The sequence below is a fragment of the Euleptes europaea genome, chromosome 10, assembly GCF_029931775.1.
Source record: "Euleptes europaea isolate rEulEur1 chromosome 10, rEulEur1.hap1, whole genome shotgun sequence".
In the NCBI taxonomy this organism is placed as follows: domain Eukaryota; kingdom Metazoa; phylum Chordata; class Lepidosauria; order Squamata; family Sphaerodactylidae; genus Euleptes; species Euleptes europaea.
In genome coordinates, this window is record NC_079321.1 from 53,938,912 (window position 1) to 53,956,873 (window position 17,962).

Here is a 17,962-nt window from a genome sequence, read left to right on the forward strand (position 1 = left end):
CCCAGGTCCCACCTGGAGGCTGTCATCCCTCTATAGCCACTTGCCTGCTATACTTTCGCTCAGTGACACAGGCAGTCATTATGAAATTGTACTCAAGATTACCCTCACTTAAACTTATCCACAGCTACCTTTGATGGAATGTACACAAATCTCTGAGTATCTTCCTTAGTTCCCATTTTGTCACTGACAATCCATTTTTGCAATAACAATACAACTCCAGACAAACAAAGGGTAACATACAATAGTCCTTTCACTGCTGCGCTCTCTGCTCAGAGCAAAGGAAACAGTGTAGTGTGACTTGATTTGGCACTATCCCTATCAGGGCTTTCTCCCTCCTTTAGGAAGCTGATCAGTCACTTTGGGTAATTTTCAATGTAAAGCAAACATTCATAACTGTTTTACGCCTGACAAACATATGGTTATACTCTTTGGCAGTCACACCTGTATGAATTTAAATGTATTGCCAGCACTATCATTAACTTTATGGCTATGTGCGTGAATTTGCAGGCATCTCCTTTATTAAAAATATCCTTTCTACAAAACTATATTTTTATGGAGGGGGTTTCTACAGCCTTGCAGATGTATTATATATTGGGAGGTGGTTTGCCATTGGCTGCCCCCACATCATGACTAAGGTTGCCAACCTCCAGGTACTGAGATTTAAAGCAAACCTCGTGCTCAAGTAGGAAGCTAAATAAAGAACAACAAGCACTGATGGCACACAACTTCTATTGTGATACAAATTCAATCCCAAATAATAAGTACAATGTACAAAGCAAACCCAGGCGAAGTGGCTCCAGTAGCAGAGAGAGCGAGCTCCAAGGGTAAATGGAAAACCCGGAAGGGAATTCCGTGGTGTGTGTCACTGCAAAGATGAAACAACAGACATGTTGCCCCAATCGGTTCCAAACTTGCCTTTGGGCCACTTTCGCTGTGGGGAATGCAACGTGTGTCCCTTTTCCTTACCTGTGAAAGAATTCAGAAGCACCAGTGCCAACTTTGTATTTAAATTAAAACAATTCTCCAACTGTACAAGCAAAAATTTAATTTACCTTCTCCGGTGCCCCTGTGGGCTTTTGTACGTGGGTAAAACCCATAGACAAATCAAACTAAGGGTAGGAGAACACAGATCTCGAATTAGGAACCACGTGTTAGAAGCACCCTTAGTTCAACATTATTTAGCCATGCATCATCTGGACACAGAAATCCAATTTTTTTGTAATTTGGCAATATAAATCTAAACCATTTACCAAACAAAACATAGATAAAATCCTTTCCCAACAGGCATCACGTTTCATTTTTCTTCTGAATACCATATCTCCACATGGTTTGAATTCTGCTTCCGACTATATGTGTTTTTTGTAAATATAGAATATGAGACTGTACAAAATGCCATATTTTGTATATAATCTTGCATATTGTTGTATATCTGCCTATATTGTTGCATATTCTCATTGTATGTTACTGTACTGTTGTTATTATTCAGTCTCTTTTTATATGTCTTAAGATGGTTAATATGAACCCTTATATATTATTTGGATGCCCCTTTAAGACCGTCTCTTGTGAATGCACCTGCACTGCACCTGCAGGCAATTAGTGCACATAAAGGTTAGGAATTACATTCCCTTAGTAAGATCGCTAGAAGCCATCCTTCGATCTGTAAGCTACATGCTTGTCAGCGTTTGGTACGTAATTCCTCTTTTTCTTGTTTATTATTAATTATTTAATTTGGACCATTCAAATCCCGCTATATTTTGTTATTATAGAGATAGACGGCCATCTCTCGCTATTTCTAAAACTTCCCCGATGGACAAAGCCACGGCGAAATGGGTCTTACCGGTCTCCCATCTCGGGATGAAGTAAATTGTCTAACAACTGCGGCTCATGAATGTACATTGTTTCATCTTTGCAGTGACACACAGCCTGGTGTCTCGCGCCACGGAATTCCCTTCTGGGTTTTCCATTTACTCTTGGAACTCGCTCTCTCTGCTACTGGAGCCGCTTCGCCTAACAGCGCTATATTGTAACCTTGTTACAAACCTTCAGGTTTACTTTGTACATTGCACTTATTATTTGGGATTGAATTTGTATCACAATAGAAGTTGTGTGCCATCAGTGCTTGTTGTTCTTTATTTAACCTCCAGGTACTAGCTGGAGATCTCCCACTCTTACAACTGACCTCCAGGCGATAGAGATGAATTCACCTGGAGAAAATGGCCGCTTTGGCAATTGGGCTCTATGGCATTGAAGTCCCTTCCTTCCCCAAACCCTGCCCTCCTCAGGCTCCGCCCCAAAAACTCCCGCCAGTGGCGAAGAGGGACCTGGCAACCCTATTCATGACCCTGGTATTTCCCATCCCACCAGGTGCTCTCCCCTGGGTCTGGCCTCCCTGTCTGGGCCTTCGTTGTGTCAGGCCAGGTCCCGCCCGTATCCTGTGCTGACTAAGACCTTGGCACATTGCTCAGCTGCTCCTTTGGCCAGGCAGCCTCCAGCTGCTGCCGAGCCGTCCTTGCTGTTGCAATTCTGGTGGCTTCCCTGCTGGGGAGGGGCTGTGGCTCAGTGGTAGAGCATCTGCTTGGCAAGCAGAAGGTCCCAGGTTCAATCCCCGGCATCTCCAGTTAAAGGGACTAGGCGAGCAGGTGATGGGAAAGACCTCTGCCTTGAGACCCTGGAGAGCCGCTGCCGGTCTGAGTAGACAATACTGACTTTGATGGACCAAGGGTCTGATTCGGTATAAGGCACCTTCATGTGTGTTCATGTGAAGTCTCCTGTGGCCATTTTGCTGTTGCTGTGTGCTTCGGTCTCCCCGGCTACATTGGGCTCCTGCAGGACTCTTCTTGCTGCAGCTGGCTCTGAGTTTAGGGAGAGGGGGAGCTCAGTGGGGATGTGATGCCATAGAGTCTGCCCTCTTTAGCTGCCATTTCAAGGGAACTAATCTCTGCAGTCTGGAAACCAGTTGTAATTACAGGAGAACTGCAGGTCCCACTTGAAGTTTGGCAAGCCTAGTAAGGGAGACGGGTCCTAACTTTCTCCCTGACATCATAGTTTTCTATATGCAGGAAAATTTTTGAATAGAGGAGCATCCCATCATTTCAGTCTCCACCCGCAATTTGAGGTGGCATAACCCAGACCACAGTTAACTATTTTAGTAAGAACTACGCACAGATTACTATCACACATTGTCTATAATACATTGGTTTTGTGAAGTATTTGGATATTAACAGAGTAATACCCTTCCCTAACCCGGAACCAAAATTCAACATTTTCCTAAATGGAAATAGACTTTTAAAAAAAAGTTACGTACCATATCGACCTCAGAAATAGTGTCCAAGCTTTCAACCTGCACATCAACCCCAACAGGAATAGCAGGGCCTGTGGGAGAATTAAATTCAGATTTGTTCTTAATAAAACTTTAGACAGCCGCAGGAAAGGGTGTGAATATTTCTACTTACGTTGGTACTTCTGATTGCCATTCCCACTTTTTATTTGTTTTAACAATATAATGCTTAATTTATTAATATTTTAGCATTTATATCCCATCCTGAGAACTTTACATTCCTTACAAAAGTGGCTTCTCTGGGAGGCCTTGGATGAGGGCGGGACAAGTGACAATGGGTGGGGAAGAGAAAATCCGAAGTTGAGACTATGCATGCAAATTGCCTTAATTAGCTTTGCTTTGGGATCGAGGCAAAATTTAAATATGTGATAAAAAAATGTTCCTGAAACCATGGGGCAAGTGCATAGCAGCCATGGGGTGACCCCTGAAAGAAGGGAAAAATATTGAATCTCAAAAGAAGCCCCGTGGCAGTTCCATGGGAATAGTGCCGCTAACCAAGCATAAATGGCCTATTTTTCAGCCTCAGATCCCCATCTGTAAAGTGTCAATGCTGCTTCCCAATGTCCGTAGGGGACACTCCACTAACAGTTTAATTGATTTATATGAATAAAAGGGTGGTTTTTCAATAGTGATAGCTTTAGGTTGTTCTGGGATTAAAGGGAACATAACTGGCTAAAGGACTGTAGCCTTGTTTTTTCCTTATTGCACAACAGTTTTACAGACTAGTTTTTAAGAATGCCAATCAAAATATTAACTGCAGAATTTAACTAGTTAAAGTAAAGAATATGCATTATGTTCCACTGAACTTTTGAACTGGTGAGTCAATTACTATATTAAAAAAATGACACTGATTTTGAGTACTATATATAATATAAATAATATAATATTATATAATAATATAATATATAAATATATTATAATATATAATATATTATATAATAAATAATATAATATAATAATAATATAAATGGACATCTCTTAAGGTAACCATTGCAAAAGGCCTATACAGCATACTTGCAAGGAACAGTCATTTCACAAATCAAAGATGGCTCTCCGAAATGCACTGTGAGGCCTTCTGCAGCCGCCATTTCTCCTGATCACTATGGAGCAGTTTTATAATTATCCAAGAGTTTAGACCGGAGTTGGCTCGTTTTTCTTCTCTCCCTGTCTCCTATTTCTTTTATGTTATATATGTTACATTCTAGTTAATTATTTTGAAGTGTACCACCTTGGATGTAAAGGCATATAAAAAAATAAATCACATGGCCAACTTTTATAACTTTTATAAGAATAAAAAACTAGGTGACTGACCACACAGCACTTACTTTCGTAGTATCTAAAACAAAACACATATCCAGAAGAACCAGCCTCAAACTGTATTTGGGTGTTTTTGGGGGTTGCCCTGGCAGCATACCATACCATTGAATTAAGCATCTGGTGATGAGTCACAGAAAGATCAGGAGATTTTTGATCTCGCTAATCCCTAGTCATTAGAAAGCTGCTAGATTTTTAATCCTGTCTCTACCTCAAACTATACTGGTTGGGTTGCTCCAGATGGTTAACCACATTCTTCACTAAATTAACACCATAGAGGAGAAAACAACATCAAATTTAAAAGTACAGGAAAGGCAAACAGAGAAGCAAAGTTAACAGCCTTGAAAGGGTCTAAAGCACAATCCTTTGGAAATGTCTCTAGCACAGGCCTCGCTGAACCGAACTACAGCCAGCAGCAACACATGTCCCATCTATTTCAACAGGGTTTGTGTGATTGTCATCCTGAGTTGTACATTTTACTCCCATTTACATTTCTCCAGTCTTTCACATGCTTCCTTACAAAACGGGTTTTCTTTGTTTTCTCCTGCTTAATGTCACTCGGTGAGGAAAGCGGCTCATTTGGAATACATTTGCCTTTCTAAGCAATGAAATTCATCATACTACAACTTGAAAATGCACATAACATTAAAAAAAAGTTTACAAAGAGTACAAACCCTTCCAATTATAGTACAGAAACGAACCCTGCCATCATGTTTAATGTATACGCTAACTAGATCCTGTTCATCAGTAGCTCGGTGTCAAGCAAGCCCTAGAGCCCTAGAGCTGTCAAGCAAGCCCTAGAGCAGGGGTGTCGAACTCAATTGTTACGAGGGCAGGATATAACATAAATATTACTTGGTTGGGCCATGCCTCTGGCCATGCCTCGCCAGCCCAGATTGAGAGTGGGGTGGGGGTGGTTGGCTGCCTCGGCTGGCTCACGAGCCAGATAAGGACTCTCAAGGGGCTGAATCCAGCCCTCGGGCTTTATGTTTGACACCCCTGCCCTAGAGGCTAACTCGGTATTTAGGCATCTGCCAATAAACATAAGCACTAAAGGAAAGGAAGATTTCCTTTCAGACATTTAAAGGTGTATGTAGAATCTGTGTGTTATTCGCACAGGCTATGGAGCCAACCTAGAACGCCTTCTGGAGACGGACAATGATATTGCAAGAAGGGAAGGATTCATGGCCTACAAAAATGCTTCACAGGCAGTGCAATCGTATGGGCTGCCTGCCCTGCTGCAGCCAGCTGCTGGTGTAACCATGGTGCTGCTAGTCTGCTCCCTGAAGGCTTTCATTAATGACTGGGCAGCAGGAAAAGGACCATAAAGCTGGGTTTCTGAGGCTGCAACTGTGTCACCATCCTCAGCAACCGCGCTGTACCATTCCATCCAGGTGTTTCATTGCAATGATGGGGCCATGACAGACAGGGCAGGCAGAACCAATCAGGGTTTGGTAGGCCCAAGGGCCTATCCCTGCACTGGTAAGAGGCGAGGAATGGGAAGGGGAGTGGCCAGGGATGGAGGCTCCATGTCTGTGGCACATCCTCCACCCCCTTTAAAGGGACTAAGATGTGCCATCAGTTACGCACAGCTGAAAGAGTTTGCAAGGGCCCCAGTAACCTCCTTCCTGCAGAGACCCCAAGGAGGCCCTTGGCCCATATGGTGCAAAGGGTACCATCACCTCAAAAGAGGCATGGAACACATATGGCACATGAGGTGCCTTACTACCCAAGCATCCAATTGGGACAGCAGCCTCTCTTCCACCCGTAGAAAGGGCTGGCTCTCCAGCAACTGTATTGTCAGAAACCCCTTGTGTTTGAAGGAAGTCCTGGGGCCCCCAATCCACTCTGGCCATGGCAACTCAGGTCCCGGGTCAGGTGACCTCAGAACAGGCAGCCACTTCCTGGTGCCACTGTGGGTTTTCCCTGCAATGTGGGAGTGCTCCAATGTATCTCAAGTAGCCCATGGGAGGCCCTTGGCATTCTAGGTCCCCACCAGGCCTGGAGGTCCAAGGAGACCCTCCACATATTCTGCTGGCCCGTTCCTGTCCTTCGCACCAGCACAGCCTCACTCCTGTCATGCAGATGGAACCCATCAAATGAGAGGTCAACTGTGTTGAAAGAAGTCTGCATTGCCCAAATTGATTGCTCCCAGTTCCCGGGGCGGGGGGGATATGGGCATGGGCTTCAACCCCGGGTTATTTTTGACTTGACTGTTCAAATGTCCCAACCACAAACCTCTATGGGAATGTTTGGACTGGGGGGAGGGGAGAAGGAGAAAGCAGGCGTTAGGATTGCGCAGAAGCATTAAAGTTAAAGGTAGTTTCCTGTGCAAGCACTGGATCATTATTGACCCATGGGGTGATGGTACATCATGATGTTTACTAGGCAGACTACGTTTATGGGGTGGTTTCTCATTGCCTTCCCCAGTAGTCTATACTTTACCCCCAGCATTCTGGGTACTCATTTTACCAATCTCAGAAGGATGGAAGGCTGAGTCATCCTTGAGCAAGCTACCTATACCCTACTTCTGTCGGGATTGAACTCAGATTGTGAGCAGAGAGCTTTGACTGCAGTACTGCAGCTTACCACTCTGCGCCACAGGGGAAGCTGTAGCTGCCGGTTTTTAGCAGTAGACCCAGCTTTTACATAGGAAAAAACTCCTCGTAGGAAAATGGAATGGTTATTCCCCCTCGACTGGCCCCATCCAATGGGGGTTACCGAGGGGGAGAAAATGGCCACTTTGGCAATTGGACTCTATGGCACTGAAGTCCCTCCCCTCCCTAAACCCGCCCTCCTCAGGCTCCGCCCCAAAAACCTCCCGCTGGTGGTGAAGAGGGACCTGGCAACCCTAGGCGACAGAGATCAGTTCACCTGGAGAAAACAGCCACTTTGGAAGGGGGACTCTATGACATTATACCCCATTGAAGGCCTTCCGCTCCCCAAATCCCACCCTCCTCAGGCTCCACCCCCAAAATCTCCAGGTTTGTCCCAACCGGGAGCTGGCAATCCTACAGTGTGCTGACATCACATCACATCCGATCCAACCGAATATGACATCACCGTGTTGCCAGCAATACCATTATATTGCTGGTGAGGTTCCCTCCTCACTGTGAGGTTCCCACTGATTGCCAACCTTCTGCTGGTAACCCTGTCTGAAAAGCAAAAATCACAGGTGTCATCATCACACATTCTGACAAGTTGACCATTCTGACAAGCAATGGCCCCACAACAGAAAACAGTTTAGTTTATTCAATTTATACCCCACTGTTTCCTCACTCTTGCCATTCACCAAAACGAGAAGGCTTTGCATAGAGGGGGTCACTTGAAAAGTGCAAGTGGCACATGGGACAATATCAAGAGGATGAGATCCAATAAGAAGCTTACTGTTTGTATTAGGAGCACATCACAACACTTGTTCCCTTACAACTGCTGGTGTCAAAATACATTAAAATATCACGAGGAAAGCATTTTGGCACCAGTATACATATGACTGTGATGGTAGCCTTTGGATATTGCTTTGTTTCATTAATTACTCTTGTAGTGTGGACACAAGTATTAAAGGTGTGTGCCACTATAATGCATGCTTTCACATGAGTGATCATAGCTATGAGATTTAGGTGTATCTCAAGATGAGCATGCGTCATAATCTTACTTGCTTTTGAATAACCACTTTTTAGTATGAGAATGCCCTGACCTGGATGGCCCAGGCTATCTTTATCTCATCAGACCTCAGAAGCTAAGCAGGGTCAGCCCTGGTTAGTATTTGGATGGGAGACCACCAAGGAATACCAGGGTTGCTGTGCAGAGGAAGGCACTGGCAAACCACCTCTGTTAGTCTCTTGCCATGAAAACCCCCCCAAAAGGGGTCGCCATAAGTCGGCTGCAACTTGACGGCACTTTACACACACACACACAGTATGAGAATGGGTTCTCACTTGGAAATCAATGGGACATATGGAAGTGTTCAATTTTAGCTGGAACTTTCCTGTTTATGGTGGTTCCCATCAAACAAATGAGTTTCATTTAGCAAATACACTCAAATTACATACTTAACTGTGAATAAAAAGATAGAATTTGCTACGTCCATGTTTCAGATTAATGGTGTTGATAAGAATGGACAAGGGTAAACGGCATTACAAGTGAAGCTTCCTTTTGCTTGCAAATCTGGAACAGGGTAGTCACTCAGGTTCCTGCTCTTGGGGTCACACAGCAGAGACAGGTCTATTCAAAACAACATCCATTTATTAGCAAGAAGGTCTCCCCTTGCTAATAAATGGATGTTGTTTTGAATACATCTGTCTCTGCTGTGTGACCCCAAGAGCAGAAACCTGAGTGACTACCCTGTTCCAGATTGGAGCAATTGGGTTCAGGACACAACAGGGGAGCACGATTTTAAGTAGGGACATTTGAACACCCTTTACTTCAGCTCTCATCGTCTTCACCTGTTGTGAACAATGAGCTGTTCTTGGAAGTTTGTCAGGTTGCTTCACAGTATTCCTTCCTTACAGCGCAGCACTTGACATACTTAAAATGGAAAGCACGCATATGCGTGCCCATAGGTCCTTCCTTGCTATTAGTCTTTATGCTTGCCCTTTCATTTTGTTCACAATTATCCATCTGCACTTCGTAGCAGTTTCAAGACATAGCACAGACCTACCCCATTAATATATGCCTGGAAGGGTGCCATGTGAATTGTTTGGCCTTCCATTCAATAGAGTCACTTCTTCATGGGGAACTTTCAAACCCATACAGTGCATTAGTTCTGTATTAAAATGGCCCCTCTGTTTAATTTCTTTAAAACCAGGTTCCCCTCGCCCCGTTTAGTGCATTGAACCTTGCTCCGTCTTTAACAATGTGCCATTACTGAAGTGCACAGGCTACTAATATCAGAATGGTAGGAGACATGAGACTTTTTAGGGACAGCGTTTTGTAAGAGGGGCCTGAGGCTTTTCTCCTTCATATACCATAATTATGCTTCTGAGCAGAGTCTTGAATGAACCCTGAGGGACTCAAGTATTGTTCTCGCTTTTTACGGGCACTACAGAATTACTTCAGCAATTCAGCATGGAAGGCCATACCAAATGGAGGGGGGCCTCGGCCCGGCGGCTCTGAAGAGAAGCTTATGCCGTACCTGCCTTATGCCAAGCGACAGCGTCTAATCCTGCAGTTTTGTGAGCCACGTTTGCTGCAATCTAGTTAGTCAGTTATTTCAAATCTTGATTGAATTTTAGATCTCGGCAAAGAGGCAAGGGATTAGCAGTCCCAGAGACTGAAGTCCACTCCTGCATTTACATGAGGAACTAACATGGCAGCCACCTGTCTGATTGGGCGAAAACGCATGGTCGCTTTAGCCTCCTTTAATCCCTGTTTCAGCCAGGATCCAGCCAGGATCGAACGCACGTTCGGCGAAACGCATGTGTTCGATCCTGGCTGGATCCTGGCTGAAACAGGGAATAAAGGAGGCTAAAGCGACCATGCGTTTTCGCCCATTGTCACATACGCAAAATAACAAGACATCCACAGCAGTTTCAGTTTTGCTTATGCTATAAAATTGTTTCAGTGAAGGACTATATACAGTTTATATCAAAAGGAACACCATTTTAGTGCCACGTGAGACAACTGTACATAGGGTTGCCAACTTCCAGGTGCGAGGCGATTAGTGTGATTTAACACGTTTTCTACCTTGGTTGTTTTGGTTTGTGTTTTTGAATTAATACAGTATTGACACAAAAATTAGAGCTTGGTTCTGATTTTTTTTTTTTGATATTGTTTAATTTTTTTTGAGTCACGGGCTGCCTCTTTATATAGTTGCTACTACTTTCAGCATAGGTTCCTTTCTCTTCCAACTTCCAGGTGCTAGCTGAAGATCTCCTGCTATTACAACTGATCTCCATAACTGGATATCAGAACTGAACCTAGGGTTGCCAACCTCCAGGTATTAGCTGGAGATCTCCTGCTATTACAACTGATATCCAGCCAATAGAGATCAGTTCACCTGGAGAAAATAGTTGCTTTGGCAAGTGAACTCTATGGCATTGAAGTCCCTCCCCTCCCCAAACCCCACCCTCCTCAGGCTCCACCCCAAAAACCTCCCGCCGGTGGCGAAGAGGGATCTGGCAACCCTAACCGAACCTGGAACTTTATACATGCAGAGCCTGAAAACTACTGCTAAACTATGGCTGATCACTGTAGGCCAGAGAATAGCATTGCATAGTTAAGCTGTCAAGGGCTTAATAATTTCTCAACTTGCTTTTGAGCACTGATGTAATCATCAACCTATTTTGAGCTCCTGGTGTGCTTTAGTGTACAGTCAAAAGCCTCTCTGCGCCCAGGAAAGACAGGGCGAGGTGGGTGGGTGGGCGCGCAGGGTCACTCAGGCTTCGCTGTGCCCAGCAAGGACAGGAGGAGGTTGCTGGCTGGGTGAGCAGGGCTGCTGCAGCCCTAGGAAAATCATAAAAGAAGGGGGGAGGGGGGCTGGCTGCCTTGGCTCACGGGCCGGAGAAAAGCCCTCTGGGGGCCAGATCTGGCCCGTGGGCTGCATGTTTGACACCCCTGCTTTAGAGAGCAACAAGATATTTGGGGTATATCTGATGAAGGGAGCGTTGACTCTCAAAAGCTTATACCCTGAAAATCTTGTTGCTCTCTAAGGTGCTACTGGACTCAAATTTAGTTGTTCTATTGCAGACCAACATGGTTATCCTCTGAACATTACCACAATGTTTACTTATTGTATTACATGACAAGGATAAACCATGCATGCAAATAATGTAATGCAATAAAATAAATAAGGTGTTTAAAAGTAAAGGTCCCCTGTGCAAGCACCAGGTCATTCCTGACCCATGGGGTGACGTCACATCCCGACGTTTACTAGGCAGACTTTGTTTACGGGGTGGTTTGCCAGTGCCTTCCCCAGTCATCTTCCCTTTACCCCCAGCAAGCTGGGTACTCATTTTACCAACCTCATAAGGATGGAAGACTGAGTCAACCTTGAGCCAGCTACCTGAAACCAACGTCTGTTGGGATTGAACTCAGGTTGTGAGCAGAGCTTGGACTGCAGCACTGCAGCTTACCACTCAGCGCCACGGGACTCCACAGTGTTTAAATGCTAAACAAATGAAGGGTGGGATGCCAACAGCCTCTCTTGGGATGGCGTTACTCTAGGACTCACCTTGATTCCCTGCATCTTCAGTATGGATAGACAAGATATCTGGGAAAGCTACATGTCACCAGTGGGTTATCTAAATAAGCCTATCCAAAGCAGGAGCAAACCTCCATGCAGAAGCAGATTTAGAAGGAGCCAACAACATGCACAGGCTACTTATGTCATGTGGTAACTTTTCTGTACATACCTATTAAGGAATTACCACTGCAGAAACTAGCGAGTGGTCTTGCAACCAAACTGTAGCCATTTATGCCTCCAGTCTATACATGCTGATTAAATTATGTCCAGTGGGATCTGGCTGGTATTGCCTACTGGGGGCGGTGGTGGATGGGGTGTGGGTAAACTGCATCACAGGAAGCATTAGACTGTTCTTCGATGGAAAAGATACAGCTATTTTAAGTATCAGCTAAAGCTGCTTATTCACTGACTCTCTGTCAAAAAATATGAGATGTCCTAGATGAAATGAGAGTATGAGGAAGGGAGCCCAAATAAACTATTTACATAAGCTTTAAATATTAATATTTGTAGTAAATAATACCTGAACATCTGCTAGTTCCACCAAGGTCACTGGCACTAAGAAAACTCGAAAGGGCCGAAGCAAATGTGATTCATGATGATGATGATGATGATGATGATGATGAAGATGATAATTGAATACAATTACATAAAATGATTTTATAATTATAAAGAGAAAGTTATTTTAGGGCTGGAAAAGGTTGTGTGCTGTATGCAAGAAATAAGTTGTATCAAGTGGACAAAGGTGTTGAATGCCCAGACATATGGGCAGAGATGGTGGTAGTGTAAACAACAGACTTGATTGAGCTAGAGACAGTTCTGGATAGACATGAAGCTGTTTCTCTGTGGGTCATTGGGGGCAACATGTACCTATACATATGTCACTGTGAATGTGGCCCACTTTCCAGTTGGAGCCCAAACTTGCACTAGGATAGTCCAATGGCCCCACCGTTTGCTTTGGTTCCTGTCAAGCCAGAAATGTGCTGGGAGTTCCATGTTCAGAGCTCCCAGCAATTTTTGAATCTTAATTCTCTGACATGTGGGAGCCCAATTCAGATTGGGGGTCCAACACATGAGAAGAGGGGGATTAAGCCTTCCCCAGTCTTGTTTTCTTGACCTGAAATGGCCCAGGGAAACTGCTATTTGTCCTGTTAGGGACACATATGTATACTGATGGGCTACACGTAAATTCTCCAGGACAGTTTCTCAGGAAAAATAGAAGGTCCCCAGGACCATTACAGGTAGGGTTGCCAGGTCCCCCCACACCACCGGTGAGAACGTTGTGGGGGTAGGGCTGGAGGCCGTGACCCCCTACGTGATGAGCACCGGCAACGCGCAGGATGCTCTAGCACATTCCTCCAAAAACTATGGAAACCATAGAGTTTGGCAGCGGGTGCTAGAGCATCCCCATCACATCCCCCTCAGCTGGCCTACTTCCGCCCACCAACCAGCTGAGGTTAAGCAGCCTGGTTAATTGGTGGGCAATTTCCCGCCATAACTGGGCACATGGCGACCCTAATTACAGGCGAGGAAAATGGCATGAGTGAGAAGGCTTAAGCCCTCTTTCCCCATGCAGTGTGGTTCTGATCTAGATTGGACCCCCCCCACCTGATTACACAACATTGATTCGTTGCCATAAATTAAGCTGCTCATTTCTCAGTTCCACTGAAAGATGTATCTAGATTTTCTTTGTGAGTTCTGCCAGTTAGAAAGGGTGGTGACTACTTTCAGCAAAAAAAGCTCTCAGGGGTTATACTTTACTACACAGACATATGCATGCGTGCCTCTATAAAGGATACTTCCAAATATCATGCCTGAAACAAGATGCTTCTAAAGTTCCTCTGAGGATCTGAATTCAATGACATCCCTCAGGGTTCATTTATTTTAGTTAAAGCACATGATTTTGAAGATGCTGCTCCTTTAGAATTTTAAATTCTGAAGGTTTTGTCAATACACTGCAAAAATATTCTTCAAAGAAATCAGCTTGTTTTGTTTGAAGAGATTCAAATGAATAGTTTTTTTGTTTGTGGGGTATTTTGGTTTAAAAAAATTTCTGCGGTTAGAGTATTTGTCCTGCTTGACAGCTCCATTAGGGATGCATGTTTACTAAGTAAGACAACATCTCCATGGAGTTGTGAAGCAATAGCTGCTTCCAGTTTTTACAGTACCATCCAAAGCAAAATTATATCCTTCTAAGCCCATTGACTTCAGTAAAGGATGGCAGTGATAGAGATGGTGATGTACTAACAACACACAAATACTTGTGAATGCTACTATGTAGGTACCATTGTCACAGTCCTATCTGTCACATCGGAACCACTTTTCTGAGATAATCCTGCATATTTCTCTAGTACTCTACATAAGTGGCAAACATCCTATATTTGGCAGACATCCGTTTTCATCATCAAATATTGTGGGTGTAAGGAGCCCAAGAAACACAACAAGGTATAACTCAGCAAAACTAGTGAAAGAATACAAGGCACACATTTGAAAGAAAAAAACACATGGCTACAGTCATGTTAACATTTGACCTAAGTCCCATTGAACTAAGGAAAGATCTTGCCACTGTGGTGCATGTCCTGGTAACATCTAGATTTGATTACTGCAACATACTCTACATAGGGCTGCCCTTGAAGACTGTTTGGAAGCTACAGTTGGCACAGAGTATTCACTGGAGTGGTTTGTAGGGACCATATAATTCCAGTCTTGTTCCCTCTACACTGGCTTCCAGTTTACTCCTAGGCTCAATTCAAAGTGCTGGTACTGACCTTTAAAGCCCTGTATAGCATGGGACCAACATTCCTTAAGGACCACCTCCTTCCATATGGACCTACCCATTCAATGCAGTCATCTGTTGCCCACCCACCCCCACCGGAGGCTAAATGGGTGGTGACTTAAGAAAGGGCTTTCTTGGTTGTGGCTCCAAAACTTTGGAACTCCCTTCCCAGGGAGATTCCTTGGTCTCCCTCTATTGGTGTCTTCTGCCAGCAGGTGAATACTTTTTTTGTTTTATTTGGCATACCCCCAATAACAGTTATTACCCTCCTCCCTGGTTCTGGTGCTGTATGTTTATGTCTTTTTACTGAATTAGTTTATCAATTTAAATGTTATTTTAATTGTTTGAATGCTTCAATGTTTTATGTTTTCTGCCTTGGGGACCCTGATCGTGTGGAAAGGTGGCATAAAAATGGTTTAAATACATAAAATAAACAAATTACATTATTTATATGTAAATATGGGATATGAATATTTTAAGTGACTGGCATAATAATAAGCCTGAAATCCTATGCACTCCTTTTGCTTAACTTTCACTGAATGAGAAACAATGTATTTTAGTCACATATTGGACACCCCTGCAACTCTTTAGTAAAGGACTGAGCAAAGTGTCCAATTGCTGGCGTTGTAACTCACCGGATGCGTCCTGGTCGCTTCCATTCTACTGGCCTCAGTTTTCGTCAAGGAGCCTCGGAAAAACTTATACCTGTCCTTTCTTTCATCTTTGGACATTTTCAAACCCAGGCATCGCTGGGCTTCTTCGATGTGCCAGAGAATCTGTTTGAGAGCCTTATTATTACACCAAGGACCATCCATCCAATCCCTAGCTTTGCAGACTCTACTCATCTTTCCAGCTTTGAGTTGGGGTAGTGCAGTGAATGGTTGGAGAACAGCTATGCAGGAATTAAGACCACTGGGAAAGAAACGGCCACTGTAGGCTGTTAGATCTAAGGGGGTGGTTTTAGGTGTGACAATGATTTTTTTTTAGTTCTTAGGTCCTTTAGATATTATATCAAGTGGGGAAATTAGGGGGGTTGGAGGTAATTTTAAGGGGTGGGAATATCAAGGATAGGTTTATTGTTAGAGTGGGAATTTGTATTGGATTTGTAATTAGGAGTGGTATTGTAGGGAGTTGCATGAGGGCTGATACCTCAGCCCTTTCAGTAAGCCGTGTGTGGGTGGAAGCCAGAACATGGCTCCTGTGGACTGGGAAACTGGCCTCAAATGGAGGGACTAGAAAGACCTCAACAACTTGGCAGGGAGGGTAGCCGGGGGTCAGGGATCCCTGTGATTGGGGGTATGGGAGGTTTGATAGTGAGAGGAGATATAGATATGGAAGGAGACGGAGATATGATTATGCTCGGTCTCCTTCCAATCTCCGTCCCATCCTGAGATACACTGGTGAGGGGATTAAGGCTGTGAACCCTTCTCCGTCACTGATGTTGCTTAATGCCAGGTCACATGCTGGACTTAATCTTTTCAATGGGTGTGGATGTGGGTCTGGTCTCTATGGATAGGGTGCCATGGTTGGACCCCTTTGTCCTGAAGGCTTGTCTGGGCCTCCCAACTCCTCCCTGTTTAGGCAGCAAGCAGATTTATGCTCGCCAATGGAGACTTATGGATCCAGTTTCCAGAATGCTCTGTGGGAGCCAGTATTCCCCGGCAGTTCTTTAGATCAGCTGACGAATGACTGGCACAGTCAAAATCCATCAACATAATTGCTCCCCGACATCCTCTTTGCCCTCATTCTAAGGGAGAGAAAAGGGAGCTTAAACTACTAGAGTGGATTTGGTGTCGAACTCACAATGAAGTGGCAAGAACATCTTATAGGACGTTTATGAAATCATATGAGATGGCAGTGAAGGCCGCTAAGAAGGATGACTATGCGGCCTCCATTGTGTCCGCGAGCTCTCGCCCGATCCAATTATTTAGGGTCATTCAATCACTCACTTCATCATCGAGGGACTCCCAAATTAGTAGTGAATTGGATATTGGCTGTAAGGCATTGGCGAGATTTTTTGCAGATAAAGTCTTGTCTCTCCGCCATGACCTCCCACCAACTTGTGATACAGTAAGTGAACTACAGGCCCCTTGGCTGTCTTTGGATCCAGTGTTAAATCACTTCAGGCGCCTCTCCCAGGCCAATGTGGACAGGATCCTGTCAGCTGCAAAGCTAACCACCTGCCTCCTTGAGCATTGCCTGTCCTGGCTGGTCAAGCCAGGCCAGCATGGGGTGGGTGGGGACAAGCTTCCTTGGAAGACCTTATAAATCTGTCCCTGTCTTCAGGGGTCTTCCGTGTAATGCTGAAGGAGGCAGTGGTCAAACTGCTCTTAAGGAAACCATCATTGGATCCTCTTGATTCCCCCCTTTTTTCGTTACTGGATTTTCAGTTTTTCCCTTGTTCTCCCCATTTTTTGGAAGAAACAAATAAAAAATAAAATATGTATCACTTAAACTGAATAGAATTTAGCACTATGCTGGGGCTGGGAGTAGCATTTCTATGTGCTCCTGGAAAATCAGGATGTCGCCCAACTCCTATTTTCATCATCAGTGGTTTGTCCAGTGCAAGGTAGCCCTATAACAATGTCTAGGACAATGCTGTCTGTTGGAAATGGCATTAGGTTTATGAACAATTCAACTATAAAGGAACTGGTACAAACAATTTCTTACCTCCAAAGGCAGGTCTCATGGAGAAATCATGGTCATCTACCCTCAGGAGCTGTTCAGTTTTTCCTTTCCGCATTTTTGTTATGTCATGGTTCTTTTTATATATGTGACTAAAATGGAAAACAATAGCACCAATTGAAATTTCCAGAGCGCAAACATTACTCTAGAAATAATCCTTAAAAACTGTGGGAAGTTTGTTTAATTTCCGTAATGGTTCATATTTTAAAAGATAAAAACTCTGAAGTGTATTCTACCTTTAAGGAGAATAAGGAGCCAAGTTTGTACATCCCAGCTCGATAACTTTGTGCTCAGCTGGGAACTGATGAGGTCCTTTGAAAAAGCAGGGATTATGCATCAAAACAAAACCCATGGTGTGAAAAGCATCACCTGTACTGGCTCTTGAATTGTTTGTGGGGTCATAAGCATGTTTAAGCTTAGAAACCATACAGCTCATGGATAGGGTTGCCAGGTCCCTCTTCCCACCGGTGGGAGGTTTTTGGGGTGGAGCCTTAGGAGGGCAGGGTTTGGGGAGGGGAGGGACTTCAATTGCTAAAGCAGCCATTTTCTCCAGGCGAACTGATCTCTATCAACTGGAGATCAGTTGTAATAGCAGGAGATCTCCTGCTACTACCTGGAGGTTGGCAACCCTGCTCATGGGAAACAAATACACTGGTTTACATAGATTCAT

The 17,962-nt window shown here is 44.3% G+C and overlaps 1 protein-coding gene across 1 annotated transcript in view; it reads right to left on the reverse strand.

Moving 5' to 3' along the window:
- Nucleotides 1-17,962, reverse strand: part of LOC130483616 (gamma-aminobutyric acid receptor subunit rho-2-like) — a 46,102-nt gene that overhangs the window by 14,719 nt on the left and 13,421 nt on the right. The window contains exons 2-3 of the mRNA XM_056856427.1: nucleotides 17,278-17,384; nucleotides 3,305-3,372 (exon numbers count right to left, since the gene is read on the reverse strand). Coding sequence (XP_056712405.1) covers nucleotides 3,305-3,372; nucleotides 17,278-17,384 — 175 coding nt within the window. The remainder of the gene's footprint in view (nucleotides 1-3,304; nucleotides 3,373-17,277; nucleotides 17,385-17,962) is intronic.